General features: G+C 47.3%; 1 protein-coding gene across 4 annotated transcripts in view; it reads right to left on the bottom strand.

Moving 5' to 3' along the window:
- The window catches only part of ABR (active BCR-related), a 179,723-nt gene that overhangs the window by 47,062 nt on the left and 120,064 nt on the right, over positions 1-12,597 (bottom strand). For all 4 annotated transcript variants that reach the window (XM_006890999.1, XM_006890998.1, XM_006891000.1 and 1 more), the window contains 5 exons: positions 10,616-10,781; positions 5,085-5,207; positions 4,655-4,730; positions 3,564-3,668; positions 2,457-2,531 (listed from right to left, as the gene is read on the bottom strand). In XM_006890999.1, coding sequence (XP_006891061.1) covers positions 2,457-2,531; positions 3,564-3,668; positions 4,655-4,730; positions 5,085-5,207; positions 10,616-10,781 — 545 coding nt within the window. The remainder of the gene's footprint in view (positions 1-2,456; positions 2,532-3,563; positions 3,669-4,654; positions 4,731-5,084; positions 5,208-10,615; positions 10,782-12,597) is intronic.

Below are 12,597 nucleotides of genomic sequence, written 5' to 3'. Positions count from 1 at the left end.
GGTTAGGCTCGGTGCCCAAGTCAGAATGGACCCCTGAAAGGGTCAGGGGCTGCAGGTGGGAGAGGGAACGACAATAGAGGCAAGGAGAGAGCTCGTTGTAGCCCTGGGAAGAACCCACCCCACTTCTAGCATGTGACCTGTTTAGGAGATAGGATATTGGCTCTGAGGTCGTGGGATGGTCCCTGAGGTGGACCTGCTCTCTGAGGGCTGTCCTCACCCAGCCCAGGAAAGAGAGAAGGGTAAGACTCAGTACCATAGAGCACCATGACGGTCCCATGATGTGGACTGCTGACTTAGGTCTTGAACTTGTTACGTAAACTTGTTAACCAGGTAGATTCCTTGGCAGCCTCACCTTCCCTAAGAAGAGGATTCTAAGGGCTTGGGGAAGGACCAAGAAGTTGCCATGTTCACAAACACCTCAAGTGGTCAGCACAGCTGGTCTCGGACATTTTCTGAAGGTAAGAGCACAGGCTTTGGCTCAGATCTCATGACATGGAGTCTACTCCACCATCTACATGATTCTGGACAAGTCACTGCAGCCCTCGGAACCTCAGTATTCTTGGGTGTAAAATGGGAATGGCAACAGTGACCCCAGAGGGATGCTGGGAGGAGCAGAGAAGATCATAAACCTAAGGGGGCACTGATCACACCAAGGATCTGGTCCCACCTGCAAAGAACTTACAGCAGGAGACAAATCATAAAATGCAAAGGAGCACAGGAGGTAATGAGGTTGAAGTCTGCCCGGGGGTGATGGGAATACAAGCAGGAAGCTGGTCAACCCCCGAGCTCAGGGAGGCTCCTGGTAAAGGATGACTGCATGACTGCTTGTGGGTCAAGGGTATACATGTTCAGCCTGCTGCAGGGAGAGAGGGCAGTGGTAGATCTTGCCTGGTCACCAGAAAGTGGGAAGGGTGTGCAGGAAGGAGAAGAAGAGTCAAGAGCCCTAGGTGTTTGTTCTTTCAAGATAGGAAGTCCTTTCATCTCTCTGGGACCCAGTTTTCTCATCTGGTAAAACAGTAGAAACTATTAGTTGTCTGGGGAGCTCTGGTGGTCTAGTGGGTGAGGAGTTGAGCTGCCAACCCTAAGGCATGAGGTTCAAATCCACCAGTGGCTCCTCTGAAAACCCACTAGAGGAGAGTCATGAGAGTTGGTTCTGACTCAAAGCTTCTAACAACTAACATTAGCTGTCTAGGGGAGCTCAAATGGCCCAGTCTAGGGGGATGAGCTGCTAATCCAAAGGCCACACCTCTCTGGCAGCTCAAATCCACAAGCGGATCCTTGGGAGAAAGATGAGCAATTTCCTCTTGTGTGATTTCCAGACACTTGAAGGGTCAGCTATGAGACAGCTTCGACTCAATGGCAATGTGTGTGTTTTATTAGCTGTCTAAACTATTCAGTCTGCAGTCAAGGACCTCTCCAAATGATTTTTTTTCCCTCTCAAAATTATTGATGAGCAATGATGTTAGCTTGATGACTAAGGTGTGCCTGATTCAGGTCATAGTCTTTTCAATCACTTGCTATGCTTCTGGGAGCTGGAAAATGAATAAGGATAACCGAAGAAAAACTGATGCCTTTGAACTGTGGTATTGGAGAAGAGTATGGAATACCCCATGGACTGCCAAAAGAACAAGCAGTTATGTCCTGGAGAAGGTGCAGCCAGGGTGCTCCTTAGAAGCAGAGATGGTAAAGCTTTGTCTCACATACTTTGGGCATCTTGCTAAGTAAGTTTATTCCTTGGAGAGGAGCATCATTGCTGGGATGGTGGATGGACAGCAAAAAAGAACATTCTCAACCAGACGATGGACACAGTGACTACAGCAAGGAGCCCGAGCGTGTCCGAGATGGTGAGGTCGGCACAGGGTCGGACAGGGTTCACATCTGTCATTCGCAGGGTCACCATGAGTCATACTCGACTCGAGGGCACCTAACCACAACAAACCTACTCATAAACATGCGTGAGGATAGAAAGCAGATAAGAAGTCTAATAATTCTGCATGAAATGTTGAAAATGGTCTAGATTTAGGAGATGATAAAGAATGGAGAAACAGATTTAATGTGCGACAGTGAACTGGAGGTGCATGCAGCTGCTTCTCAAGCCAGTGTTAACAAGCGTGACTGCCTTTTTACAGGTTCAGAGGCTTGTCCAAGGTCACACAGCCTGGAACTGGCAAATGTGGGGCTGAAGTCCAGACACCTAGGTGTGAGGGAGGGCTGGGAGATCAGATTGGGAAATAATAGCAAGGAAGATTCCCTGCCAAGAGGAGCTTTCCTAGCCTTTAGGGGGATGTCCTGCACCTCAAGGCACCTTGACAGGGCCCAGGCCTGGGAGAGCGGAGCAGATCCAGTGGGGAGCAGGAGACCGCATATAAAGGATCCATGGGGACTTTGTTGTGAAGGGATGAACAGTGACTGTCCCACCCAACCTCTCTGAAGAACTGGTGGTCAGGGGTACTTACTGGCTGACTGCTTAAATCCCTTGGCTGAGTGGACGATGACATGAAGGAAGCCATAGAGTCCTGGAGACTCGTCGTCTGCAAGAGAGAAAAGCCCCCAGGGAGGGGGAGTGAGGGACTCCTGCCTTCATCCTCATCCCCAGCCCAGCTTGGGGAAGTGGCAGGTGATGTCAGAGCACCACCTGGCGGCCAGATGAAGAAGTCTCCAAGGCCTACTGCCTGGTGGAATCTGAGCTGCTCCAGATGGTGCTGTGGCCCTTCTCCCAGCACAAAGGCTAGCCCATACCCACCCTCCTCCAGGGCCAGAGATCTCATCTCATTCCCTACAAACACCTGCCTCTGAATCCCAGTTATTCTCTGGCTGCCCTCCTTGGTCTCACCTTTCAAAACGAAGATGAACCAATATAAGTCATTCTGTGCTAGGGGAAGACAATGTCCCACTCTGTCCTGTGTGGGGTCAGGTCAGAGGCACTACTGGCTGACCCCATGACCGAGTGGAAGGAAACCACAGTCACAGAGTCCTGACGACTCTGTCCCTATATAGCCCCATGTGTCAGGAAGAGAGCTCATCTTTAAGATCCCTTCCAGAGAGTGGACTGCTCCCCAGCACATATAGGCAACTAGGATCCGCTCACTCTGGGCCATTTACCAACTCTGATCACATCTTTCTCCTTCTCAAAAATACCCTAAGGTCCTTGGTTTACAAGAACTTGCTTGGCATCCAAGATCTGGTCCCTGGAAAGGTGCGACCCTATTTCTCATACACTAATCCAACCACCCTCACCCTCCTCATCCCACGGAAGAGAAAGGTTTCCATTATCTGAGGACCTCATAACATATGAACACTAGCATCCTAGCTCACCAGATGCCAGATTCTTCTCTCTATACAGAAGGTGGAAGTTGGGGTCACATGGGGGCTCAAACCTCACTGTGACTATGATCCCATCTGAGTCATCTGTATAACAGAAAACTGAGTAGGCTCAGCCCAGCTGAGCAGAGATTAGCCACATGTAGTCAATCAAATGATGATGTGAGTCTCTACAGAAGCTTCCAGCAAGGCCCTGGGGGCGTGGACCAGCTGGCTGGGCAATCTCGGGGTCACGATCTTACCGTCTTTATTGCTGGTGACAGGAATGTTGTGTACAGTCCTAAGTTTGAAGCAGGACCCGGTGAGCACCTGGAGCTCCACTGAGCTCAGGACAAAGGCCTGGAGATCTGCAGAAGGAGTCAAGAAAATGAAGAAATATCATCATAGGTCCACCAGGACCTGATGTTTTTCTTTAAGAGTGGCTATAGGAAACCAGTTTGGTTCAAGGGAAAGAGTTGGTCCTGGGGAGGTGAAAGATTGGACACTCACATGGAGACAATTATGCACACTCTCAGAGGGTCGAGGGTGAGTGGATTAGAAGAGTGTACGAGAACGACCCAAAGATGAATATGAGAGTAAATGAAGAGACTCATACACATGCCCAGTCCTACTGCTGATTCACTGCATGCTCTAAACACCACACTTAAATTATTTGTTTCTCAGCTGATGGAAAGAAGAAGAATAAATGCCTTCAAGTTGTGGTGCTGGAGAAGAGTTTTGAACATACCATGGACTGCCAAGAAAACAAATGGGTCTGTCTTGGAGAAGGTAAAACCAAGTCTCCTTGGAGGCTAGGATTTTGAAGCTCTGACTCACGTACTTTGGGCACGTGGCCAGGAGAGATCAGTCCTTGGAGAAGGACATCATTCTCGGAAGGGCAGACGGACAGCACCAGGAGTGGGAGACCCCAGATGAGATGGAGTGATACAGTAACTGGGGCAATGGGGGTTGGTGTGTCAGAATTAGTGAGCCTGGCTCAGGACAGGGAAGGGTTCATTGCAAGCGACTCAATGGCATATAACATACTATGACAAGTTTGGAAGCAAGAGTGGCATCCACTTCCTAAATAACATGCCTCTGGAAACTAAGAACTTTGATGTATGTAGATGGTTGTAGTGGGCCTTTTTTTCATAGGGTTGCTATGAGTTTGTGCTTGACTCGAATGCAATCAACAACAATATAAACAACAACAGCTGATGGTAACATCACCTAAGTGTCACCAGCCCTGGAGGACCAAAGAGCAAATGCTGGTCATCAAAGTGGTTAAAAATGCCAAGGGCCCTGATGGCCATGGATGCCCTATCAGGGCAGTGTGGAGCGTGCAGGACTTTACCCTTCTTCTGTAGTTTCTGAATCGCTTCTCTCCACTCTGACCTCTCATAGTCCGAGGACAGTAAGAAAAGGTAACTCTGAAGAGAGAAGATAAGAATTTAGTGGGGTGACCATGGTCACGCAAAAAACATTCTCAGATTCTACTCCCCAACCAAATATAGCTACTTCTCACCCAGCCACCCCCAAGTTTAGAGAGGGAGGCAGGCAGCTAGCTATTGGCCTTCTACCCTGGCAAGGTGGGTGAGAGAAATGGCAGTGCCAGGGGTGGCCAGCAGAGGGCACTGGCTCTACACCAGGGAAGAGATGTCCAGAGCCAGAGTGGCAAGACCTCCTAGGGAAATCTCAGGTGAGGACCAGGAGGCACTCCGTGGGCAGCCGAGACCAAGGGAAAGGGGCTGTCCTGCTATTTGTCCCGTCCTGCCATTCCTGACCTTTCCATTCCGATTGTGGATCCGAAACGGGATTGTGGGGGAATTGAGCAGCAGCAAGAACTCATTCTCAAACATCTTCTTTTTCAGACGTTCGATGGCCCGGCTCTGCCCTTTATTGGCTTTCTGCAGAGGGAGGAGGACACAGATGGGTTCTCTCACCCACACGCCACTGCTCACTTGCAAGCTCTGAGCACAACGCCCCCCTGCTTGAGGCCCCAGTGCTGGGGCTGCCACTGCCGCCTCACCCGCCTGAGTTCCAGCACCCTGCCCGTACTCTGCTTGGCCACCATCCCTTTCCAATTTTCCAAGTATGCATGTGTATATTTTTTTGTATGGTGACCATACAACACACATTGAAACATTAGCCATTTCAACCATTACTTGGCCACCATCCCTTTCCAATTTTCCAAGTATGCATGCGTATATTTTTTTGTATGGTGACCATACAACACACATTGAAACATTAGCCATTTCAACCATTTTTATGTGCACAATTCAGTGACATTAATTATATTCACCATATTGTGCAATAATTGGTTTCCAATTTTTTTTACCACCCTTAGGCCAATATTCCCTTAAGTAGGAACACACCCCCTCCACTATCTCTCCCTTCCACCTGCCCCTGGTCATGTTAAGGGTCACTGACTAAAGAGTCAGAACTGACTGATAGCTGTCCCTCAAGCAGGTTTTCAGAGGCTGTTAAATTGTAAGGGAAGAGATTGTCCATCTTGATCCCGTTAAGGAAGAGGTGAATTCAAACCAGCTGCCTTGGGGTTAGCAACACACTTCCTACACCCACCAGACCACCAGAGCAAGAATTTGTAAATCTGTTCCCTGAGCCACTAGTAAACTTTGATTGCTATCTAGCTGCCTGTTCTGGATATGTCTATCATAGAAATGGGATAGTAAAACATTTATCTCTTTGCTCCTGACTTATTCCCTCAGTAAAATATTTTAAAAGTTTGTCCACGTCATAACGTATCAGAACTTCATTTCTCTTTATGACACACAATATTCCACTGTATTATATCATACCATGTTTTGTTTCTCTATTATCTCCTGGTAGACATGTGGGTCACTTCCACCTTTAACTACTCTGAAAAGCGCTGTAACTATCTGCTTGAGCCTCTGCTACCACTTCTTTCAGACACATACTCAGGAGTGAAACTGCTGGGTAACAGTCAAGTTTATAAGGAACCCTGGTGGCACACTGGCTAAGCATTCAGCTGATAACGGAAAGGTCAACAGTTTGAACTCATGAACTGTTCTGTGGGAGAAAGACATGGGGCGGTCAGCTTCCATAAAGATTTACACATTATTTGTGCAACAATAAAAGAATCTTTTAAAAGAGAAAAGCAAACTGTGGAGTGGCGGGGAGTACGAAGGAAAATATGCAATAATGAATGAATAGAAAACCATGTCGGCCACTGAGCCGACTGCAGTTCGGAGCCACCCTCTGAAACATATCTGAACTTTGCCCAATGCTGAGTGACCGCACCACCTCCGCCTTGCTCAAGCCCATCACTGCACTCACTGAGTCAATCACCTGTTGAAGGTCTTCCTCTCTTTCACGGATCTGCTTTTCCCAGAACAATGGCTTTTTTTTTTCTGAAGACTGGCCCCTCCTGATGTTATGTCCAAAGTGTGAAATCATCTGTGCCTCTCAAGAACAACCTGGCTGCACTGCCTCCAGGACAGGGCTCTCTGGGCCCTGGAAACCCTGTTGGGTGCAAGTCTGCCCTGTCCTGTTGCACCACTAAGAGTTAGAATCAACTCATTTTGTCGGTGGGTTTGTTTTGGTTTCAGTCAAATTAATACTCATTTCAAACATATCCCTTCCCTTTTCCTGATGGCTGTCACCTTGCACCTTGTCTCATGCCGGCCCCGAGCTCCTCCAGTAGAACGCATGTCTGGAGCATTTTTCACCACTGCACTGGCAGAACCCTAACAGCTGCCACAGTCAGCGTTGTGACAGCATGGGGTACACAGTCACCCCATTCACTGCCTCAGAAACACAACCCGAGACAACCTTTCCCAAGGTGAATCTGGCGATCAAATGCACAAACGCTTTCCTCAGCCATCCACTTGCATGGGATCCGTTACAGAGACGGGAACACAGTGCTGTTCACTGTCAACTGGTCCGTTAGGAATCAGGAGCCAGAGGCGATCTGAACATCCAAATGCACGGCTGTGCAGTCAAGCAGGAGAGGAAGATGCAGCTGTTAAAAGTATCAGCTAGATTCGGAGGGCTCAGGTGCTGAGTTTAAACCGTGAAACAGTACATGTAGTTTGGGTTCATCAGTTTATGTAAATGGCTAACATGCTTGTCTAGAAACCAAAAGGTTGGAGGCTCAAGACCATCCAAAGGTGCCTTGCAGAAAATTCGGGTGACCTACTTCCAAAAAAAGCCAGTCACCAAAAATGCAGTGGAACACAGCTCTACCCTGACACACATGGGATCTCGCTGAGTCAGAGATGATCATGACAGCACGTGGAGAACTGAGAAGAATGCACCCCAATCCTCTCATGGTGGGAGACAGATTACGACCACGGCTTTATTCCATGCACTTTGATATTGTGAGTACCTCTTGTAATAACAAGTCAATGCCACACTGGCAAACAGGGGAAATTTCTTTTTTTCAACTAAAAGAACAAATCACTGCTTCTTCTATGACGCAGAGTGACTCTTACACCTCTCAGGTGACTCATGTGATGCTCTGGAGTCAACAACAAGCATGTTTACCTTCTCCATTAAACAAGGGGCTCCAGAGGCATCTGATAAACCACTTGCAGCCAGCAGTGGTTGGTAAGCAGTGACCTGGTGGAACAGAAGGCCATGTCTGCACTTCTGGGGCAGGGCCATGTTTACAGGGTAGCTGGTCTTCTGTTCAGCACAACACCTTCCCGACTCCAGGATGGAGTGGGACACAAGACATGCAGGTTGTCCCAGTGAGTGGGACTAGGGGAACAGTCTCAACTGAGGCAGGCTGGTGCCTGGACATCAAAGGGGAAGAAATCTATGATAGTCAGCGAGCTCCTGCTGGACAGGCGTCCCCCAAGTCAGACCCAATGTCCTAAAGGCACCTCCTGGTCCAAACATGCCTAAGATTATTACAGTGAGGTAAGTCTGTCTGTTCTAAGGATAATCTCTCCGAGTTGAAAGGGATTCTTAGAAGTCATGTGGCCATTTATTTCTCTGTAACTGTTTACTAAGCATCTATTTCATAGGGAGCTCTGGTGGCCTGGTGGTAAGGAATTGTACTGCCAACCCAAAGGCATGTGGTTTGAATCTACCAGCTGCTCCATGGGACAAAGATGGGCAATCTCCCCCGGTGTGACTTACTGCTTCCGTTTCTGAAAACCTGCTGGAGGGTAAGCTACAAGTTGCTTTCAACTCGATGGTACACAACAACAACACATATTAGGGACCAGGAAGCAATAGCTTGATAAAATACTAAAGCTGTTAAGGATTTCATCTGACTTAGATCCACAGTCAACGTTATGTGGAAGCAGCTGTTAAGAAATCAAATGATACACTGCACTGGGCAAATCACTTCTTCAAAGTGTTAGAAAGCAAAGATACTACTTGGAGAACTAAAGTGTGCCTTACCTCTCTCATGGCCATCTAGTCGGAACCGGATCACAGCTTACCCTCCAGTGGGTTGCCAAGTTTGTAAATCACATGGGAGGAGAATGCCCCTCCTTCTTCTGCGGAATCACTGGGGAATTTGAACTTCCAGAAAGGCACTGCCTTTGGCTCAATAATTTAACTTTCTAAAGATTACACCACCAAGGGAATCTTAACCACCTTATGCACAAATGAAAGCCGGGCAATGTGTCAGGAAGACTGAAGAATCAATGTCTTTGAATTACAGTACTGACAAAGAAGACGGAATATACTATGGACTGTCAGATGAACACATAAATCTGTCTTGGAAGCTGCATAGCCTGGGTGCTCCTTGGAAATGAGACTGTCACATGTATTTTATACCTATTATCGGGAGGGGCGATGGATCCAAACCACCAGAGGTGTCACCTCTGAGTGAGAAGTGCAACTTCCTGTGGGTTATGTCAGGAGGGCTCCTGTGGAGTTTATGAGTCAGAACTGACTTGACGGCATCTAACAATAACAACAAGAAGCAGCACGAGGAACATAGCACTGAAGAAACAGCCCCCTCACTGGAGTTCACGTTGTACTGGGGAAGAGAGAAAGCTGAACACACAATGATAATTTAGTGTCGTTAAAGCAACGCCAGAGGCAAACTGGGAACCCAGAAATGAGTACTCCACTCAGACCAGGAAGAAAGAGGTGTCCAGCTAGGCTTCCGAACAGAGGTCAGGCCAGAGCCAAGACTGGACAGGTTGGGTGGGGGAGACTGGGCCGGCAAGCCCTTCATTCATTCACTGGAAAGGCTTCTCCTGGGTGCTCCTCCCTCACCACTGTCTCCACTTACATACGTTAAAGCTACACAATTTCCTGTAAGTAGACTTCCCATTATATCCCATGGGCTTTGATACGTAAAGCTCTCATTTTCATGCCGTTCTAAAAACAGCCTGCAGCTCCCATTCGGACTTCCTCTTGAACTCTAAAGTTTTCCCTTTCCAAGAGTATCACTGACTTTATTATAGCGGTCCACCTCTAGTTCCACTGTACTGTGGACTGTGAACATGAGGAGTACATGCTATTAGATTTAGGGTGGGGTGGACTGAGATCTCCTCGCTGGTCTAATACCAGATCCGTAGCTGTGAACGGTCCATGTGGGTTTGATGAGATTGTCAATTGTCTGGCAGAGTACAAGCTTCTCTGCATTTTTAGATCTAATGTGCTGCAGTCAGAGGACTGGCTCAGGACAGGGCAGGCTTCAGAGCTATTGTACATAGGGGTCGCTATGAGTCGTAGGCAACTCAATGGCTCATAACAACAATGTGTTACGGATGGAATTCAAGGCCTCTCTCTCCTCTATTTGCCTACTCGATACAGACTCTTCTCAGAGGCCTCCTAGGTCCTTTTCTCTTGCATATGCCTCACTTTTCCAGAAGAAGGCTTCTCTTGCTCCATTTTCTGCAGTGTTCAATCTATCCAATTCTCCCAGAAACCTGGTGTAATTGTTGTTTTCAGGTGCCCTCAAGTCGACTATTGACCCTATGAACAACAGATTCGACTTCTGCCCTGTCACCTGAATCTCCACCATGCTTGAGTCCACTGTTACCGTCACTCTGTCAATCCATCTTGTGCTTTCTTTCTCTGACCCTCCACTTTTCCAGCGTGATTTTTTTTTTCATGGACTAGCCTGATACAACTAATCTTGCCAAATCCTGAATACGCGCCTTTGGCCCTCCTTCTACATGCTCAGAGCTAACCTGCAGAGACCAGGGTCCTTCCTGGAGCACACCAACACTCGAGCCCCTGCATTCCTGCATCCTGTGTCTCCATCTGTCCCACGTCTTAATCTCTGCTCGTTCTACCTTCCCAGGACTCCCAGTTACAGCAGCCCACCCCGACCCAGGCTCCAATCCCGGCTTCTACTGACCTCCTTCTGGATTTCACTTTTGAGGGCAGAGATCTTCATTTTCATGTCTTCGAGCTCATGGTCAGGAAAGGGGTGGACCTGGGGGCTGGCCTCAGACTCCTCAGGGGATGGAAACACGAGGTCGGCCAGGGGGATATACCATTTGCAGTCATATTGCTGGTGCTTCCTGCAAAACAGCCAGAGAAAGACATGAGTCCAGGGGACTTCAGCTCTTCACATCTGTACTGCCAGGCCTGAAGGACCCTGAGAGGGATTTACTGAGAATCTGTCACTGTAAGGGCAGGCACTGTCCTTGAGAAACCAGAATAGGACCCATACATGCAGTTATTATCATCAACTGCAATGTCGGGTAATCAAGAGCTAAATCATGTGAGGGAGAGTGCAGGTATTGCTGGAGCTAAAAGAAGGATCAGACCGTTGGCCTGAAGAAGTCCTGAAGCAGAGCATCAAGGTTCTAGGATAAGTCAGCAATAAGGGCAGTGGTCCTCAGCTTTGCCAGTATTCTGCATAATATGACTAATGTCTTTAAATAGCCCAAACCCTTTGAGTACCAGCAAACGTAGAAACTTCTGGTTGAGCTCATTCTTCTCTAGCTCCTTATTCCAAACACTTCCATTTCTTCTAGCCAATCCATACTTGCTCACATTTATCATCTTTCATGTTATTGTTTACTATAGAATCAAAACTGACCCATAGCTGACACATGGCAGGTTTTCAGAGGTAGTTAATCACCCAGGAGGAGACTGCCCATACTTCTCCCATGGAGCATCTGGTGGCCTCGAACCATGTGCATTAGGGATTGCAGCACAGCTTCTTGCCACTAGGCCACCAGAGCTCCTTTGTGTTAGAGATGAAATATAGAGATCAAAAACAGGGCTCACATGGAACACTGGGCTGAGGATTACCGAGCTACATCAAACCTAGGAGAAAAATTCAGCCTGTGATTGATTAGTAATGTCTGTCATAGGCACAGAACTGAAGGCAGAGGCGTGTATTATTATTATTGTCATGTCTGCTTTAGACCTATCTCAAATTTGATCTGATTCCAGGAAGTGACCTCTTTACTTAAGTTCATCATAATCTCTCCTTCTTTTAATTCCCCAGGACTTAGGTTTGCACTTACCATTCCAGTCCTTTAGTGCAGCACTGAGGACATAGCTCATCTCTCCCTAGACTCTAAGCATGAGGGAGCACTGGTGGCTCAGTGGTAAAGAGCTGCACTGCCAACCCCAAGGCACCCAGTTCGAACCCACCAGTTGCTTTGTGGGAAAATGGGAAATTTCATTCTGTGAAACTTACTATCTCTGAAAACCCACTCTGAAAACTCAGCTATGAATCTACAACAATTTACACATACAAAGAGTCTCTGAGTCTAGTGACTATATGATAGAATATAGAAGTTGACAAATCAATACAGATGGACATCTGTGTAAATGCACACTGAATAACATTTTCTGCTTTTGGCATTGAGTTGCTCTATGGTGTCTAGTGGAGAGGTGGAATAGAAAAGGAGCTTTCAAGTGAGACAAAGTAGGGTTCAAATCCTACCTCCTCCACTTCCGGCTGTGCGACTTTGGGCAACTTAACATTTCTAAGCCTTTTCTTTCATTTGTGAAATTGGGATAATAATGTATTCAAAACATTTCGTGGCACCTGCCATGGGATATGCACTCAATAAATGGCAGTGGGAGAGTTAATGAATATGCACTGAACTGTAGTTAGTAAAAATTTAGAAATGTCTAATAAAAGGAGAATGCTTAAGTAATTTATGGCAGATCTACTTGCGACATGATGCATGCAATAAAGTAAAAGGATGGTTATGAAGGTTAGGCCGCAACAGGGAAAATGCTTATGACGTGAAATGGGAAAGAGTGGAGCACAAGATTGGGTATTCACTCTGATTACAGCTATATGAAAAAACACAAGGACATTAAAAGATCTGGAAGGAACTATAGCAGCAGGAGACTAGTGCTTATGTTCGG

The sequence above is a fragment of the Elephantulus edwardii genome, unplaced genomic scaffold, assembly GCF_000299155.1.
Source record: "Elephantulus edwardii isolate Elephantulus edwardi_28Jun2011 unplaced genomic scaffold, EleEdw1.0 scaffold00094, whole genome shotgun sequence".
In the NCBI taxonomy this organism is placed as follows: domain Eukaryota; kingdom Metazoa; phylum Chordata; class Mammalia; order Macroscelidea; family Macroscelididae; genus Elephantulus; species Elephantulus edwardii.
This window is presented reverse-complemented; position numbering and strand designations above follow the sequence as displayed.